This window comes from Nannobrachium achirus, assembly GCF_963921795.1.
Source record: "Nannobrachium achirus genome assembly, chromosome: 10".
NCBI classification, from domain to species: Eukaryota; Metazoa; Chordata; class Actinopteri; order Myctophiformes; family Myctophidae; genus Nannobrachium; species Nannobrachium achirus.
The window spans coordinates 58,981,000-59,001,350 of NC_137819.1; the positions used below are offsets into that span (position 1 = coordinate 58,981,000).

Genomic DNA, 20,351 nt, shown 5'->3' on the forward strand with positions numbered 1-20,351 from the left:
GTTATGGCTTCAATGTGTGTCTTGGACTTAATGTGGCCCACCTTTGACGTCAATCATCTATGAAATAAGATTCCAAATTTGGTATTTATATATAGGCCTACTAGTAAAACGCCTCAGTAATAACAGTGCAAACAAAAGTGAACGGTGCAAACACGACACATGTGCACATCTCCTTGTATGGGCTGTTATGTCCCCGTGACGTCAGTTACAGTTCTCGGCAGGCCCTCCAGTGTATGGAGTGACTAGGGATTATCAGGTTTATATATACAGTGTACACACATCCGTTAAATACATCCATTTGAACACACACAGCTAGGGGGATAAGTCACAAAGAGCTTAGAGTAGTGGTTTAATTAAGTGATGTTCACTGAACCCATAAAGCACACCTACAGTAAATATGTGCACAAGACACAAGAAGGCAGTGTACTGTCGACTGCTTGCTGTACCCTTGCTGTACCCTCCCTCCAACCCGCCAACAAGTGTAAATGTAAATATAAACTGTTCAGCAGCAATGCCCTCTCCCCACTGTAGCTCAGATATGCTATAAGCCAGTGGTTCTCAATCTTTTTTGGCTGCAGTACCCCCTTACACTGATTTCCAAAGCCAAGTACCCCCTTCCCTTGACTGCAGCAAAATTCACTTCAAAAGTCCAGTTCCAATGCCAATCCACCTGTTTCCGCAAGACTTTACTGTAGCATTATTTGTGGGACACTTTCGGTTAACAGCAGACATAGAAGTTCACGTCACGTCACAGATGCAACCGTTGTGAGCTTGTAGATTACACTCGGCTGCGACACCGGAAATGACGCTCGCCTTCTGCGCAGTGCACGATGTGATGTTGGAAAGTTGTGGATACGTTCAAAATAAAACAGCATAATGGCAAATAAACACTGCTTTCCATCTATTCAATAACAGTTACTACTAGTCAAGTAATTGATGTAATTTGGTTTAGAAGTGTACAGATGAGCAGCTCCACACCATCTCTGTCAATGTTTTATCATTAACCACAACAGTAAAATACATATTCACATGTTCTAGTTTTTTTTCCTCACGTACCCCCTGCAGTACCCCCGTGTAACCCTAGGGATACACGTACCCCCATTTGAGAAAAGCAATGGCAAATTGCACGCACAGAATCATCTGCCTTCAATCACTGGCAACCAGAAGGAGGCTAGAATATGACATTCATCATCAGGCGTCTTGTACAGTATGTGATACATGTGGGAGGCATTTCATGGCTCACTGATCCTGCCACATCTCTGTCTAATATGCTGTCACAGAGCTGGTTTATTGTGCAGCTGTGGGCGAGAGATATTAACCCTGGTCCCTAACCCGTGGTGGCAAAGAGCATGATGCCCTTTGCTCTTTTAGTGTAGATGCCATCTACAGTATAAAGTGGAATACAAAGGGGAGCCAACTAAAAGCTCCAACCTAAAGTGGGACACTAATACTAGGAGAGGGACAAATGCTCGTAACAATGACTATGTACCCTGTAGCTGTCATATTTTGATAAGTGCCTAACGGATAATAAAAGAAAGTTACCCTCCGGCGCTGCGGCACGTTATCGCCGAGGCACTATGTCATGGGATATTGTTTGTGTGTGCCCGCACGCCGCGCATGTATCTAGAATAACAGAGGCCCTTATCTATTATAAGACCACCCCAACCTTTAGCTTTCTCCTCTAGCTCAACAGTCTCTGGTTCCCATGACCCAACATTCAATTGCGGCAGCCCCCCCTCCGCGAGCACATATTATGCACACCTACGACACACACACGCACGCACGCACACGCCCTTTTACCCGTCTGTAAAAAGTGCCCTCTCCAGACCATGAATGCAGTTTTTTTACAATGCCCCCCTTTCCATGCCATAACATACCTGAAGGCAGCATTCAAGAGAATTGCCTTGTCCAAGTTCATATGTTGAAAGAATTACCCTCTCTGTGTATGCTTAGTTCAGTGTGGCATCAAGCCCCGAAAATAGCCGACGACCTCCGCGTTGCTATACTTTTGATATTTTCACCAAAAGGCCCTTTTAGACATTTCAGCCCCGGCCTCTCTAACATTCTCTGCGAGCACACACGCACGCACACACATAGGGCTGTCATAAATTATTACATAACCGTCTAATCGTGATTTTTGGACATAACCGTGATTATTTTTCATAATCGTCATAATCGTTTCCATGTTGAAAAATGTTCATATATTTAAATGAGGTCAAAAATAGTGGAAATAGCAGATCTACAAGCTCACAACGCGTCGCAATGTGAGCTTGTAGATCGGCTATTTCCACTATCAATGTTCTTTTTAAGTATAAAGTTGTCAAATATGTCAGTAATTATGTGTCATATCTACCATGTGCAACTTAAAAGCAGAAATGTAATTGTCAACGACAAAAACACAATTCAATCGTTAATCGCAATTATTTGAGTGACAATTAATCGTCATGTAAAATGTCATAATCGTGACAGCCCTACACGCACGCACGCACACACACATAAATAACAGACAGAGGCATGGCATTGGAAACAGGAACACAAAGTGACTGTATGTGATGGTGGTAGTACATACCAACACAACCCCCCTCCTACAGGGATTATATTTAGCCTGGCACACACGTTACCCTCGCTAGACTCTTAGCGGAAGGGGGAGGAGTCTGTTGACTGCAGGGGCGTCAATTGGGTATGGCAGGGGTATGCAGCTGCCATACCCTGGGGGTCCAGGGGGGGGGGAAATAAAAGTTACTTTTAAATATAAATCCATGAATGTCTCTTTGTCTATCTGTGCTGGTTATTATGTTGTTAGATTACAGTAAAATAACTACAAATGCAAAATGTATCAAAATGGTCACTTTAACTCAATTAGCGCCGATCCCGAGAATACTCGGGAAAAATACTCGAGTGGCACATGGTGCCGATCCCGAGTATACTCGCGAAAAGTACTCTATTACTGTAACGGCGGTTCTCCTACCCTGTAGACTGGCGGAAGGTCCTGAGACGATCGCCCTCGCCGATTCATCATCATCACGGATCCACGAGCACAAAATAGTAATCCCATAACATTGAGGCAGACGGGGAATCTCATATTTAATGTCCATTATCTCAAAACAACACTTTTAAAGGGAGGATGGCAGTAGATTCTCGCTTATATAACGCATGTTGAAAAGCACCGATCCGCCATTACACAACAGTATGTTGATGACGAGCGATTCCGGTGAATGACGTGATGACGTCAAACCGGAAGTGTTTACGCTATGGACTTCTAGCCTTCAAAATAAGACAACGGTCGTGGATGCAGCCTGCGGGAGGCACGCTGTACATTTTAATCCGTTAATTTCAGGAGCACTAAATGAGTTAACAAGGTATTATGATTATATTCTCCAGACTTGTATTCTTCCCAGCTTGGCAGAATGGTATATTCCCAGGTTCTGCGGGTCAGCTGCACAGGTGCAATGCATTATTGTTAATTGTGGCACGTTTACTAACATGCCAAGTTTAGCTGCACTTGAACAACCGTACCAGGCTGCCATATCCAGCCCAAGAAACCGTAGAAGAAACCTGTGTAAAAAACTGAAAAAACTATAAAAACTATTTTCAGACATTGTGAAAATAGCCGATCTACATGCTCACAACGCCTCGCAGCGCGAGGCGTTGTGAGCATGTAGATCTGCTATTTTCACAATAGAACTGTGTTATACAAATGTAATGCCTATTTTCCATGAGGACTCCCATCTTTGCCATACCCTAGCTTTTGCTGAACTGACGCCACTGGTTGACTGTGTGTGTGTGTGTGTGTGTGTGTGTGATTATACACTTAGGAATTGAGGAGGAGGAAGGAATATGGACACTAAAAATACCCCCCCCCCCCCCCCCAAAAGAAAGGTGTGAGTGTAAAAGAACAAAAAGGATGGCGTAGTTCTACGTCAGCATGCATTCAACACGGTGCACAGAGCCAAGCCTTTTATAGAACACAGGACCTCCAGCAATTTGGCACACAGCGGCTGCTTTCTATAATCGCACTCTGAACCAAAAACAAATATGAAGCACATGAAGTATATAATATATATACATATAGGAGGGACAATTAGATGGTACATACACCTTCTCAGCACAGAGAAGAGCGGGTGAGAGAGAGTGCGGGACACTGGACAAACACGAGATGGAACGAGAGATCCATGCAGCCACACAGTGAGAGAGAGCGCACAATATGGACAGACAGATCCACTCCACGCCAAGGCATTTAAGTGTTGAACAGAGAGCTGGGAGGAGATGAGAGTGAGATGGACAGGAAGATGAAAGATTATGATGCCAAGAGGATTTGAGTGTGAGAGAGAGAGTGTGAGAGAGAGAGCGAGGGAGAGAGAGAGAGGAAAAGATAAGTACAGACAGAGGCAATTGAAGCAGTGGTGTAACGTAACAAAGTGCATTTACTCATGTACTGTACTCAGGATAAATTTTGAGGTACCTTTTACTTTACTGGAGTATTTCCAATTTTCAGTACTTTTACTTCTACTCCACTAAATCTCAGAGGCAAATATTGTACTTTCACTCCACTACATTATTTTATTTGATAAACTTTAGATACTAGTTACTTTGTAGACTGATTGTCATTACAAAACCTACGTGAACCACTTCAGCCTTATATACATTTCGGCCAGTTGAAAACAACCGATCTACAAGCTCACAATGTGCCGCGATGCGATGCATTGTGAGCTTATAGATCTGCTATTTTCAAAAGATTCTTATACATTTTATAAAATGTGAAAACATGTAAAATGGGACTGCATAATAAGTACTTTCTACTTTTGTACACACGTTGATGCCTATAATTCTACTCAAATAATGTTGAATTCCGGACTTTTACTTGTTGTAACAGAGTATTTCAACATTAGAGTATTGATTTTCCCACCACTGAATTAAAGTTATGGCACCACACAAGAATATTAGAGGGAGACAGACAGATAGGACAGATAGACAGAGGGAGAGGTGATGAGGTGAAGAACGAGGTGTGAGACAGTGAGAGAGAGAGAGTAGTCTCTCATCTAGTGACATCTCAATTCAACGTGGGGCTAAACACAGGTGGAAACCATTTTGGGCATTTCCAAATGAAGTGCATTGCAGAATGAAAGAGAAGACTTTAGTTTCCAGCCCCTACATTGAATTTAGATTTCTCTTTAGACGTATCGGTAGGCGGAGATCTCTGATCGTCCTGGCCATGCGAGACTAAAGAGAGAGAGGAGAGCCGGTAGAGTCAGTGAGTGAACCTTGCTGTGTCATTAAAGGGCAACTTTGGCGATTTGCAAGTCGAATCCTGTCATTCTGTGGCAAGAAGGCTTGAAAATTCCCAAACACTTCCCCAAACGACGGGTTTTACCCAGAACATGTCGGGAAGTACAAGGTTGAACCTCGGTGACGTCGCCCTTTAACAGGGCTTGACATTAAGGCTTGTCCTGTTGTCTGGGACAAGTAATAAATCCTTCCGGACAAGTTCATTAAAAATGGACTTGTCCATTGGACAAGTGGCTCTTGGTTTAACTTTTTCTGTTACACTCCTGGCAGCTTTGTGCTTTATGCAGACAATGGACTGGCGATACTATGGAGTGGAGGGTGGAGGTAGTTAACAGTCCTTTTATTATTTATTCTATTTCAATGTCTGACTAAATTCTTGTGAAATGTCTTGTTTTTTTTATCCGGACAAGTGACTTTTGTGCCCGGACAAGTGAATGGGAAATGTACTTGTCCAAAAGGACAGTGCCTCTAAAGCCCTGCCCTTTAATGACGTGATGGTGGCTGGGTTGGGGTTGTGGGTGGTGGCCGCGGTGGTTGACGTAGCAGCGGGAGGGAGGGAGGGAGGGGGGACCACAGCCAGCATGCTATAGTGCTAGTGTTCTCCGGTCAAGCCGTGACTCACACTGCCGGGCTACACAGATATTTGCCTTCTAACGGCAGCAGCTGGTGGCCGTGGGAGTCCGTGGACGACGCCTGTCTGTCCAGCCGAAACGTGCTAGCAGCCGCCGCCGCCGCAGCCGCAGCCGCCTCCTCGCCCTCCGTACCGTCTCCGTCGTCGTCGTCCTCGGGCGGAGACACCACCACCTCCGGGATGGCCTGGGGCGGCGGGGTCTTCGAAGAGCGGCGGAAGGAAGGGGGAGTATTTTGGGGAGTGGCGAGGAGGGAAGGGACGTGGCCAGACCCCGCTGCTGTTGCTGCGGAGGAGGAGGAGGAGGGCAGGAGGTGCCCGAGGAGCATAGAGACCCGGGACTCGCGCCTCTCAGACAGGTTGGAGACGGAGGAGGACGCCGGCCCCGGCTTGTGGAGAGACAGACGAGAAGAGGACAGGCCCTCTCCTAATAGAGGAGACAATGGTAAAGGCGAGAGAGAGAGAGAGGGAGGAGCGAGGGGGGAGAGGAGGAGGGGATGGAGAAGAAGGGAACAACATAATGAGGTAGAAGCATATCCGGGAGATGGTTTCAGGTGGGGAAGGCAGACAGAAGGGGCGGAGGAGGACAGAAGAGTGCAGTTAGAGAGAGAGAGAGAGAGAGAGAGAGAGAGAGAGAGAGAGAGAGAGAGAGAGAGAGAGAGAGAGAGAGAAGTGAGGGGGTGATGGGTTGTGTGCAAGACTGGACAGGACGAGAGAGTAGCGTGGTTCAGTGGGAGAGAGAGGTGTGTGTGAGGGGGGGAAGTTGAGAAGGCCCACGAGGGCCAATCAGCTTGTCCAGTTCAACCGCACGCCAGCCAATCACACACTGCGACCGGGATTTGAAAGAGACTTGCATGCAGAGTTAGAACAAACTCAGTTCATCGAATTGCAAACAAACAAATGAGTCAGAAGTAACACTGTGGGAGGCTGTGAGCACACAGTCCAGCCTAAAAAGTATGATTATTCACTGTGACGCCAAGACAACATGGATAAACTGGAGGTTTTACCTTTTCCACATTTACATTTCAAGGTTAAAATGGTGCAAAAAAATTCAAACCCTGCACCTGTGGAGAAAGACCACGGGCACAGCAAGGGTCAAAGCCATGTCCATTCACTCACATAACCCCAGGCTGGGCACACAGAGGATTTAAAAAAGCTCAACTGCTCACAGTATCAACAAGACAACAATGGAGCCATGCCCAGATGGAAGAGATACACAGTCACACACAACAACTTATAGCAGGGGTTCCCATACTTTTCCACACCAAGGACCCCCTAAAATAGCCATAGCCTCTGAGTGCGGCCCCTACATTGTGAGATTAATTTATTTTTAACCACTTAAACCCCATATGGGTGTATAGTATCTGCTTCACAGCCAAATCGCCAAAAATCGCCATTTTGGGGGGGTATGAGGCAGCCAGATCGCCAAACGTCGCCTTGCTGATGATTTTCTGATTTTTTTGGTATTTTTTTGAAATTTTTAGATCAAAAACTGACCTTTCTAGCTTCATTTCAGTCTAAAGAATGATTTTGCGATGGAAATGTCATCATCGATGACGTAACCCGGAAATCGTTTGCCCATAACATAGCATAGGCCTTTTTTTAGCATGGAAAGCTAACGTTTCTTTATCAAACTTTACCATATTTAGATGGATTTTCATTCGGAAAAAAGTGGCTGGGCTGACAGAGTGGTCACCCAGGAGCAAAAACGATTGTACACGGCGTGCACACGACGTGCACGGCGTCCAGGATCGCTCCCGTTCGCCCGGACCGGCCCCTAATGGCGGCGCCCATAGGCGGCCATTATGGTCCAGGCTGGTCCAGCCCATGGTCCAGCCTGGAAGACCTAATCGTTGGGCACTCTCTAGTGGTATAGTACGTGTACTACAGTCTGCAATCATAATTATGCCTGCTGGGTTTCTGTACTCATAACTTGGAAATTAATAATATTCCTGGCAGTATAGGCGCACAAGCATATTGTAAATGGCTGTGTATGTGGTATAGGGCAGTGATTCTCAAGCTTGGGGTCGGGACCCCAAGTGGGGCCCCCAAATTATTTAGTGGGGTCCCCAGATACAAGTGTGTACAGGGTATCTTCTGCACATATATAATGTGACAATTTAAGTACTTTCAAGATTATTTTAATACCAAACTGGCAAATATTAAGTAAGAAAGAGGCGAACATTGTGAAAATAGCCGATCTACAAGCTCACAATGCATGTAGTTAGGCTATTTTTGCAATATTTATCTATGGAACCGAGTAACGCTAAATGTAATACCTACAATTCCAAGTGTTTGTCAGGGTGTGGGGGGTCCCCAGTTCAAATATGTTTATTTTGGGGGTCACGGCCTAAAAAGTTCTATACTAGTCATGTCTTTTCCGTTTCCTGTTATTGTGGGGAAAGCTTTCACCGAAAATAGCCAACCGACAAGTTGTCGATCGGCTATTTTCTACGAAAGCCTTCCCTACAAGGATGCTGGGGTTTAAGTGGTTAAACTGAAAATAGCGTCCGAAAAAGGCGATCTACAAGCTCACAACACTTTGCCATGCAATGCATCGTGACCTTGTAGATCTGCTATTTTCACCGCCGCCAGAATGCAAAAGCACACCACTCGGCCATACCATAAAGGTTGGAGGTATTATTAGCTGTCAGCCAGGCCAGATATACCGTAGTCCATGCCCGTGCAATTAACGAGCACCCGGATTTCTTCTTCTATATTAACAATCTATTTTTTTTTTTTACCTTCTAACGCTTCTACGCTGTTGTTGGTGGAGGGGGGGGGGGGGGGGGATTTCAAACAGTGGACTTTTGAGGACCCGGCGTCTCCCCGGGTCGAAGGGGGGGAGAGAGAGGGGCCGATTGGAAGAAAAGAAATGCGAGTGCATCGCGGGGGTCTCACCGTTTCTGTCAAGCAACAGGGGGTCAGAGTGTTTCTTGCCTATGTCAGCGATGGAGCGCACCAGAGGGATGCGGTTGCTCAGCTTCCTCTCGTTCTGGTGGTGGTGCCTCTTCAGCATGGCCTCCCTCACCTTGTCCCTCTGGTCCTCCTGCAGCTGGCCCGAGGCCACCATGCTGTCGATCAGCATGTCTGGGTCACAACACAGAGGAGGACACGCACGCATAGGCCACAAGTCAGTAGGGCTGTCACAATTATGACATTTTACATGACGATTAATTGCCTCCCAAATAATTGCGATTAACGATTTAATTGTGTATCTGTCGTTGACAATTACATTTCTGTTTGGCTTGTAGGCTTTGAAATTGCACATGGCAGATATGACACGTAACCTAAATACACAAAGAAATGAAGGACATATTTCACAACTTTACACTTTAAAAAGAACATCGCGATGCGACGCGTTGTGAGCTTGTAGATCTGCTATTTCCACTATTTTTTAAATGTTTGAACATATATAAACATCTTTCAACATGTAAACGATTATGACGATTATCACAAAATAATTGTGATTATGTCAAATAATTGCGATTAGACGATTATGTAATAATTGTGACAGCCCTACAAGTCAGTGTACAGCAGGCATGCGGACACATTCATACATACATACATGTCCTATTCACCCTTTGTCAAATCCCACCCCATGTCGCTCTGTTACTAGGTGGGACAAAAAAAGCCAGGGAAGACTATTTTGATAATGGAAGTGAATGGGAAAAAAAGATTTTTCATAGCCTCATTATTGCTATTTAAAGTACCACAAGAAAAACATCTATTCTACGTGATATTAACTCATCTAGTGCCTTTCGCGTGATGTCACGCGATAAGTACTAGAGTACGTATAGTGCCGAATGCGTGATGTCGCGCGAAAAGTAATATATTACTGTAACGGCGAGTAAAAATACCTAGTACAATGGCCGACGCTCCGGAGACGAAATCCGCGCTGATTTGTCATCATCACGGCTCCACGAGCACACAATAGTCATCCCATAACATTGAGGTGGACGGCCGATCTCATCTTTAATGTCCATTATCTCAAAACAACACTTTAGAAGCGAAGATGGAGGCAGATGCTCGCTTATAAAACACATGTATAAACGCTCCTATGCAATCCAGCATGGCACCACGTAAACAATGATCGGTTCCGTCGCAGGATCCGATGACGTCAGACCGGAAGTACTTCCGGTCTAGACTTCTGGCCTTCAAAATAAGACAATGGCCGTTAATGGGGCCGGGAGGGGGCACTCTGGACCCCCTAATCCGTTAATGTCCTGGGCTCTGGATGAGTTAATAAAAAAGGAACAAAAAAGTACAGTAGCTACATTGCAAAACAGGGGTTTTCCCCCAAAAATACATGTTTTAATTATATTAGTTCAATCCTCTGAAACAGGCAGAGGGCAGAGAGAGAGAGCAGTGCATCTTGGGTGACTCGCACTGACCAGTGACTAGGCTCGCCCTCAACATAAAATGTATTTTAATTGTAATTCTGCCCATTTAAAATATATGTACCCAATCGAATATCTTAGTTACATCGATATCGTTCATGTGAACTAGTTTGTTGAAGCTTATTTAGATGGTAAACACTGAAGTCCACTTGCCAGAATCTGAACCCTGGCATATTGAGTACACCAAGGTTTTATGTTAGAAATGTTGAGTATGGGTTCCCAGCATTTAGAAACTGCCGGATGCTAACTTGCATATGTTGAGCATTTTTTGTAATTTGCATAATTAGCTTTAATTAGCACAATCCCCTATAATAATGGATAATATGTCAAAAACTGATTGGCTGATTTGAACAATATTGGAGTGGTTTTGGGGGTTATTGAGAATGCTGAATCCATTTCTGACATTTTCTAAATTCAAAATGGCCTTTTTAAACCGGAAATGGCCATATACAACATAAGAAAGTATCAAAATCACCCCACTTTAAGTTGTTATAAGGCCATTTCCGGTTTAAAACGGCCATTTTGAATTTAGAAAATGGATTCAGCATCCTCAATAACCCCCAAAACCACTCCAATATAGTTCAAATCAGCCAATCAGTTTTTGACATAATATCCATTATTATAGGGGATTATGCTAATTAAAGCTAATTATGCAAATTATGAAAATTGCTCAACATATGCAAGTTAGCATCCGGCAGTTTCTACATGCTGGGGACCCTTACTCAACATTTATAACATAAAACCTTGGTGTACTCAATATGTCCGGGTTCACAATGGGGCTCAATGGGCTGGCAAGTAGACTTACTGTGCAATCGAATGTACCAAAGCCTGCCAAAAAAAAAAGAAGATTCGCTTTTCTAAGTACCGGTCCATAAACCAACCGCCCCACTGTTTATTTAGTTTACTGTGTATTTGAATTTGTATTTTTATTTTGTATTGCTTGATTCTTTTTTAAATGTGTAACTGTTTTTATATGTTTGTACTTTAATGTACTTTTATTTTTAAAGGTGTCTCACAACTCCTAGTGAGTGGTCGCCAAATTCTTTTTGTGGGGTCCCCAAATTATTAACTTAATGTGCAACATTGTTTCTCACTCAACAGTAAACAAAGCAACATGAAGTGTATAGAGGGTTTCTGCACATTTCAAAAAGTGACAATTTGAGGACTTTTTAACTCATTTGCTGCGATGGCCGTGAATCCCGTAAAAATCCCGCTGTACGTCCCTGCCACGCCCGTGAATCCCGCCAATGTGCTTTTAAATTATGTAATGCTAAATTAGACTCTCCCACAGCTCCTCAAAAAGTTTTAGCCTTCTATCTTATAAGGAAACCAAAATATCACACATCAAAGTGAGTGTGTTTGAAAACAAGAGTGTAATAAATGTATAAATCTCAATAAAATCAACAGAGAAGGAACAGTGCTGGCAACCGCTGCAGCCTCCAGCACACAGAATGCGTCTTTTTTTTTCCAGGCTCTTTTTTTTTTTTTTTTTTTTTCCCTCACTCCAACATGCATCCATTCACACACACCCCCATTCCAACACCAATGCCCTTGCCCTACAATGGAAGTGTTGCCAGAAGTCAATCTGAATGGCACCATGTAGGAAGCCCCCCAAGCGGAGGCTAGCCAGCCTAGCCTATAGCAACAACTAAACAGTTCAGCTCGATGAGACCGTTCTTCATAAATCAAACAAAATCCCGTGACATTTTCACTTCAAAAACCATAATCTGCTATGGGCCTCCACAACCCACAGCTTCATAACCCCACACACCACACTATTGTCCAGATTTGCAGCCAACTAGAGAGAGTTGGAAGCATCTCTGCCTCATGACTGCCTGAACCAAAATAAACCATCACAACAAATAGATAACACATCTGCACCTCACCTCACGTCAGCGGGGGTCCCCTCGACTACATCCCGATCACAAGGCACTGCTCGCGGCAGAGTATATGTCCCCCCCGTGTCCTGGACTCCTGGTCAAGCAACCATGTCGTGTCCGGAGGCTGATTTGACCACAAACAACATCTCTATTCGCGTCGGTAAAACTTATAAGACATCCTCGTCGAGCGTTAGCCTTGTCTTCTCCGTGTCTGCACGCTAACAGATGGATCCCACCGGGAACAGTGGAGTAAGCAATCGCGACGATTCATTGAAAGTAAGTTGCTTTGTTTTCATCCAAAGTTTCTGTGCTTCCCGTGTCGGTGTCCCGTTCCCTGCACGCAACGTGCAGACTGAAAAGAAAGTGAATATCGATCCATCGTGGCGCTCCTGCATCTCCCCCTGAGTGTGATCAGCTGCAGCATGTGTATCGCACACAGCATTGTAATGTTGTAATGCGTTCTTCTTGATGTGATCAATAACTCTATGCTTGTGATCCGTTCTAATATCCGGTTATTTACACAATCACATACATAAACGTTTCCGCATCCGGTATAGAAACGGACCTGATCAGCAACTACATATGGCAACTGTACAGGGGCGTCAATTGGGTATGGCAGGGGTATGCAGCTGCCATGCCTTGGCTACAGGGGGAAATAATAAAATGTACTTTTCATTGTGCCTGTTGCTAAGGTATGGCAACATGTCATGTTGCCATACCTTACCTTTTTCTGAACTGACGCCACTGCAACTGCACACTAACGGATCCCAACAGATTCAATTCGGTGGAGCTTTATTGACATGAGAAAACGCAAGTGGTTTGTACTCGCCAAAGCAAGTGTCACAAATAAAATAAAAACATTTGAAAATGGGTAACATAATACAGTTGGAGGGGGTACCATTCCCACCTGCTTAGCAATATATATTTATATATATATATATATAGATCTGCTATTATGTACATGTATGTGTATAGCCTACAGTATAGTTAGTGTGAGTGTGTGTGTGTGTGTGTGTGTGTGTGTGTGTGTGTGTGTGTGTGTGTGTGTGTGTGCGTGTGCGTGTGCGTGTGTGTGCATGTGTGTGTGAGGAGGTACTGCAGACCATCGTGGGCCAGTCCAATATAAAAAGCGTATTTCTCTTTGTGTGAAGTAAGACGCCCTAAGGGCAAGATGTGGCCTATTACAGCACTATTACACAATTCCAGTTATACACAATTACACTTATTACACTAGTACACTCATCTGATAAGTGCCTGAAGCCATAAAGACAGATATCAAGTGAGTTATTTCCTTGAAAAGAGAACATTCACAAAAACTTAAATAACTCCTTTTCATTTGATTTTCAAGCTCGGAAAATCAAAAAACAAGGTTTTTGAAATGGCTATAACTATAGAATGGTACATCGTAAATGCAAGATAATATTTTTTTCGTGAAACTACAGCTTGTCCTCTTCCATTTCCAGTAATGTATGACATGGTCGTGCAAACACAGAATTTAGGAAAAATCTAAATATAAAAAAAAATATTCATTATACAAAATGGCAGTAAAGCCATACAGTGCAATGTTAAAATGGCAGCAAATGAGTTAATACCTCTAAAATGACAAATTAAACATTGGCCAAATTGTCAAATATTAGAGGCAGACGCGTTGCGAGGCGTTGTGAGCATGTAGATCGCCTATTTTCACAATATAACCATGTTATCCAAAATGTAATGCCTCAACTCTTAGTGCTCGTCAGGGTGGAGGGGTCCCCAGTTAGAATATGATTATTTTGGGGGTCGCGGCCTGAAAAGGTTGAGAACCACCGCGCTAGAGGAAAGGTCATGGGGGCGTTGAAATGGTCAGGGTTCATGCTCAAGTGTCATTGGCATTCTCTGCATTGGATTTTGGAATGTCTTGTGTGCAACTGGAGACTTTGGACCAAAGGTAACGATAAGAGGACAGGCCACTGGGTCACCAAAATCAATATGGTTCATGGACGTACACTGGACTTTCCATGGCAATCCAGACCAGTAGTTTCAAAGATATCTTGCTTTGGACTAAAGTGGTGACGGAGGTGGGACAATTTTAATAGGTGAGATAAAAAGGTGAAATTCTGGGAAATTGCACTGAAGTCACGAGGAATCCACTGGGAAATGAATTCTGTCTTACCATTTATATTATATACTGTCATGTCAAATGAAGAATGACCAATTCTGTTTGATTGGACATTATATTGTCAAAGATTTCAGGTCTTACAACCCAGATAACTTCAGTTAACCCATTTAGTGCTCCAGACATGAAAGGGTTAAAAGTCCAAGCTGCCGTTCGCCTGCTCCGTCCGCGGCCAGTCTCTTATTTTGAAGGCCGGAAGTAGATTGCGCTCACAATTCCTACTTGACGACCTTTTGAGATTTACCCGGAAGTGTTGTCGTCCAAAGCGTAAACAGTAATGGCGGATAGATGCCTTTCAGCTTGAACTATTTTAGCGAGAATCCAATGCCATCCTTGGCATCAAAAGTGTTTTTTGGACATCAAAGATGAGAAAGACCGTTGGCTTCCATGTTAAGGGATCACTATTGTGTGCACGTGGATGCGCGATGATGATGAATCGGCGAGTCCACCCGTGCCAGCACTTTCCAACGGACGGTACGTAGCCCTTGCCAGCTTTACTATACAGTAAATATTGCGCGTATACTCGGGATCGGCACTATAAATACTCGAGTATATTTCGTGAGTATACTCGGGATCGGCTACAAATGAGTTAACTCTTTTGCCGCCATTTAGGTTGTTTACAGTCTGCTCACGGCCATCAAAGTAGCTTACCTTTGCGAATTTATAGAAAAATAGCCATCCACTATTTCCTACCGCGGTCTTGTGTAAAATAAAGCTGCATCGCTCACGGAGCGGTGAAAAAGTCCACAACAGAATGGGCGCAGCCATTATCCTCCTCCCCCTCGGTTTGCATCAATTTTCAGAAAGTAGATCCAGGCTGAGAAAAACCACCAAAGAAGTGATCCCGCCGTCATTATTGTTTTTGTGCGCTGAAGATAACGGTCGAGCGTTACGGGAGCTGCTGCTACTGTACACACCCGCTCCACCCCTCATCTGCTCAGACAGGCTGTGGCGGGGAAAAGAACGAACGCTTGTTATGGCGCCGGGGACACGCGGGGAAAAAAACGAGCGCTCGTTTAGCAGTAAAATAGTTAAAAGGTTAACAAAAAATCAAACCTCGGTTCGAAGTGGAGCGGTGAATCTGTGTGTGTGTGTGTGTGTGTGTGTGTGTTTGTGTTTGTGCCTGCACAACAGCGCCCCTCCTTTAACTTGTGTGGCCACTCAAGGTATTGCCAGGCTACAGACATACCCAGCCAGCCAGCCAGCCAGCCAGCCAGCCACATAGCCAGCCAGCCACAGACATACCTGTCTATTGGGAGCGCTTTCACCGCTCCAAAAACAGGTTCACTTTAGCTGGTATAAAAGTTCTCGGACCTAGAACAATAGTGTGTTGCCTATAGCAGGGGTCTTCAACAGGGGGTCCGGGACCCCTAGGGGGTCCTCAGAGTTGCTACAGGGGGTCCTCCAAATCTTTGTGTGATAGAAACTTTTTTTCTCCTTTTTTATATTAACCACTTGATCCCTAGCGTCCATATTCGGAGAACTTTAGCCAAAAACAGCAGATCTACAACCGCTTGTAGATCAGCTATTTTTGGCAAAGAGCTTTGGTGTAGAGGGGAAAAGGAGCGAAAGGTCAAGTTTTACAAGTATTGACGGCTCAAGTGGTTAAATATCTGAAAACACAAATTGACATGAATCCAAAATACACTGACGATTGTGCTGTCAAAAGATGAAACTACATGGAATCTATGAACAGGTTGTGGGGGTCCCTGCTTCATCTCTCTCTCAACTAAGGGGTCCTTGGCCTGAAAACGTTGAAGACCCCTGGCCTATAGCAACCACACTAACTAGACTGAAGATGTACCTTGGATTCGACCCCCATCTCCAAACCAAACCTATGCAAAAACTTCAACAAAAACACCTGACTGTTAATATCTGTGGTTAAATTAGTACCTGCGCAGGGGTGTCGCAACACATTCTGGGCCCTGGGTACTTTAACTATTGAAAAATAGCAGATATACAAGATCTACAAGCTGCTAACTTTTTCATGTGAAGGATCCCCAAAATGATATGTATTTGACCAGGGACACCCATCTCAAAATATTTAGTTCCAGGGACCCCCCCCCCCCCCCCCCCAGACGCAAAATTTGAGTCACAAATGTTCACTTAAAGAAATACATATATTTTGCATTGCATTGCATTTTCACGACTTTTCAAAAATAGCAGATCTACAAGCTCGCAGCGCGGCACCGAGCTTGTATATCTCCTATTTTTCAATAGCTAAAGTAATTTAGGCCCCCCCCCCCACCTTGGGCCCTAGTAACTCAGTCCCACTTTCACCCTCCCCAGTGTACTTTAACTATTGAAAAATAGCAGATATAGAAGCTCACAGCGCGGCACCAAGTGCCGCGCTGCGAGCTTGTAGATCTGCTATTTTTGAAAAATCTTGAAAATGTGTCCAAGTCTTTGAATACTACAAATCCTTCTATGTTTCTATGTCAGTGGTGCTCAAACTTTTTCAGTTACAGTGTTTTTTTACACCCTGTACCTGCGATGTCCTCGATGCAGTTGGCCCTCATGTCCAGCATGACGGTACCGTTGAGGATGCAGCTCCGCAGCTCAAACAGGCTGTGCAGCGACAGCGTGGCCACGTAGGGTTTACTCCACCGCTCTCCCCCGTCCTCCACATCCTCCTCAAACTTCAACCATCTGGGAGGAAAAACAAACGTATAAGCGGTACGGACGGGATAAACATCCGTTTGAGAATAATTCTTCCAAAAATGTAAAATAACTAATACATAATACTATAGTATAGTATTGTAACTCATAAAAGACTCCAGCCGTGTTAACACGCTCATTCTGTTTTTCATAATGTATGCCAGCAGACTGGATTTAACACATTAGTTCTCTAGTTACTAGATGATCTACTGTAGTATGGGGGGCCCCAGGGATTCACCAAATTCTGTTGTTGAATAGATTTGGGGTAGAGGGAACTACTCTACACCAAATCTACTTACCAAAAACAGTCTATCACTATACTAGGGGTGGGCAATATAATCGATATGGCAATACATCGCGATAGGCCTGTCCTCTAAAAATCGACGAATCGACGCGTCGTTTTAAGCCCCCGGAATCGACGCCAATTGTTTGAGTCGAGCCGTCAAAAATATATAATTTTTTTATCACACCAGTATACTGTGGTGCGGTATGAGAGCGCTGGACTGTGACTGTCATGTAATTCTTATTGAGTCCATACTTCCTACTACTTGTAAACTAGACTTAAAAATAAAATCAGTTCACGTGACTTGAAAGTTGCCTTGATCATATAACAGGGAGCTCTTATTTTGAAGTTAACCGCTTGGAAAGGAAATGCGTCGACGTGTTGTTATTCTACTTGAGAGCTGGCCAAAGAATCAGCAGAGCCAGCGCGATGCGCTTTCACTTTCACTGCCGTGGGTGTGTGGTGGTTGGACTCAGGCTGAGGAATAGCGACGGGCGAACTGTTTTCTTTTTATTATCTCGCACCAGATCGGCAACATAGCTCTTTTGATACAGCAGCGGTGCTCTGAGAAAATACAACTTGTGGAAATAATACACGACATGCTGTCAAAGAGATGCATTATTCTCTCCTCCGTTGTTCTACTCTGCTCCACAATTCACAATTACGCACGGCAAATTACGCACGGCTGGACGCAATCTTATCGTCATTAATGTCCAGTGTCCACCGCTATCATGTCTCAATATGCACGGTAGTTCATGGATCTAATTCACTTTAAAGGCTTAAAACATATTGCTGTTTTATTGTATTACGTTGACGTGGTTTAAAAGCTTAAAGCACCACTTTTTTTTCTTTTTTTTACATAAACGATTCGTCGACGCGTCGGATTAACCCCCGCGACTCGAATCGACTTGATAAATCCTGCGTCGAGGACAGCCCTACATCGCGATAGTTTATTTGCCAATACTGTATCGATACTTCAGGCCGTAGTATCGCGATACTTTGAGAGAAATAAAATATGTTCCCATGTATAGGAACCAATGGTAGAAGTCCGGTCCTGACACCCCGCTGCCTCTAGATTTCGCTTTACTATAGTAGCTACTTCTCCTTCCCACGGTTCAGTGAGTGAGGTCTCTCGAGAAAATGGCTGCAAACGACGAAAACAACAACATTAGAGCAGCGTCTTCAGCTTTTAAAGCTGATTCATCGCGATAGTATCACTATAGTAGTGTATCGCAAAGATTCGCAATATGTAGTGATACTATTGCATCGTGACCCAAGTTTCGTGATACGTATTGCATCGCCAGATTCTTGCCAATATCCACCCCTACACAATACATCGAATTGCAACACGTTGAGTGCTTCTACTTGGAATAGGGACGCTAGCTGGCTTCCTGTGGTTAAGTAGGCTACTGATGGCAGGTGCTCTACCTACAGTATGATACTGTTGCTGTGTCCAAAGCTTGTGATGTGCTGCAATGTAAAATATGATGTCATGCTAAATTTAACTGCAGAGCACACACACGCATGTATGCAAACAAAGTAACAAACAGGTGTGTCCATGGGCACACAGACAAACACTGTAGTATGTCATTCTGACCTCGTGAATTGACAAACACTGTAGTATGTCATTCTGACCTCGTGAATTATACATTTTCTTGACGTTCGTCATCACGCAAGACGTTTCTGTTTTAGGGGCTGGGCTTAGGGCTCTAATTGTTTCATTATAATACACAAATACTCGAATTGTTCACTTTTTTTGGCATCCAGTGTTAGGTATGGCCATATTATCACCTACAGATATGCTCTAAAAGTGTGAAAAACGTATTTTCTGATTTTATTTCGATTTTAACAGCGACACCTTAACAGGGTCTGGGAATCTTACCACAGAACGTGTATTTGTGAGGAAGAGAGGAAGCGAGCGAGAGCCCGCAATCTTCCAGGTCTATAATTATTTCAATCGTTGTCAATCATTAAAACTAAAGTAACGAGCCTGTTTTGGGAAGGTACTGAGTAGAAAGCACAGATACTTGAGTTAAGATATAACGGGTAAAAGTAAAAAGTACAGAGTAAAGTACAGATACCTGAAAAAAGTACTTTGTTACAGTATCTTTGTTACTTCCCATCTCTGTGTGAATGTGAATTGGTGAACGTGAATGCACATTGTAGAACACTGAATATAGTATAAATGCAGACCATTTCATTGCGAGACAACCAGGTGGAGTGTGAGGCTGAAGCTGTCTGGAGAGCCAGTCAGATAATTAGAAAAATGATTTAATTAGAAAATGTAACTTGTAGCCTACACTTGTGTATGTTAATTTGACTTTAGAAGATTGTTTACTACTTCGTGGACGCGCGTTTGTGCTGTGGCAGGTTATTTAATATGGGATTTTGACAGCGTGCTTCCTCCTCTTAACGGAACACTGTCCCGGCTCTGAATGTTTTAACGAAGCGGCGGTTCTGAACCGTTCTGGCCGTTCCGTCTCACTTTCAACCCGACGCTGGTGCGAGACAATAAATAACTGTTCGCCAATTGCTACTTCTCATTGGAAGTACATGACACCACACCAGTCCAGCAGTGCACCGCAGTACTGGCAGTAGTAGGCTATAACTGGTGATATAAAAAAATATATATTTTCGCTTCGACTCAAACAATTGGCGTCGATTCCCGGGGCTTAAAACGACGCGTCGATTCGTCGATTTTTAGAAGACACCCCTAATATATATATATATATATATATAGTTTTCTCTTTAAAAAAATATATATAGTTTATAAAGCTTGGCTAGATAGGAAGGCATAAGAATGAGTTGTCAATGCCCCTGGTGGATGATTTTGTTAATGCTCTATACCAGGGGTTCTCAAACCTTTTTAGGCTGTGACCTCCAAAATAAACATATTTGAACTGGGGACCCCCACCCTGACAAGCACTTGGAATTGTAGGTATTACATTTTATTTGACTCGGTTCCGCAGATAAATATTGTGAAAATAGCCGATCTACATGCTCACAACGCCTCGTGTAGATTGGCTATTTTCACAAATGTTCGCCTCTTGCTTACTTAATA

General features: G+C 43.8%; 1 protein-coding gene across 1 annotated transcript in view; it reads right to left on the reverse strand.

Moving 5' to 3' along the window:
• LOC308293195 (sodium bicarbonate cotransporter 3-like) overlaps positions 1-20,351 on the reverse strand; it is a 115,512-nt gene that overhangs the window by 47,101 nt on the left and 48,060 nt on the right. The window contains exons 4-6 of the mRNA XM_080735632.1: positions 16,838-16,998; positions 8,816-9,004; positions 5,922-6,341 (exon numbers count right to left, since the gene is read on the reverse strand). Coding sequence (XP_080591758.1) covers positions 5,922-6,341; positions 8,816-9,004; positions 16,838-16,998 — 770 coding nt within the window. The remainder of the gene's footprint in view (positions 1-5,921; positions 6,342-8,815; positions 9,005-16,837; positions 16,999-20,351) is intronic.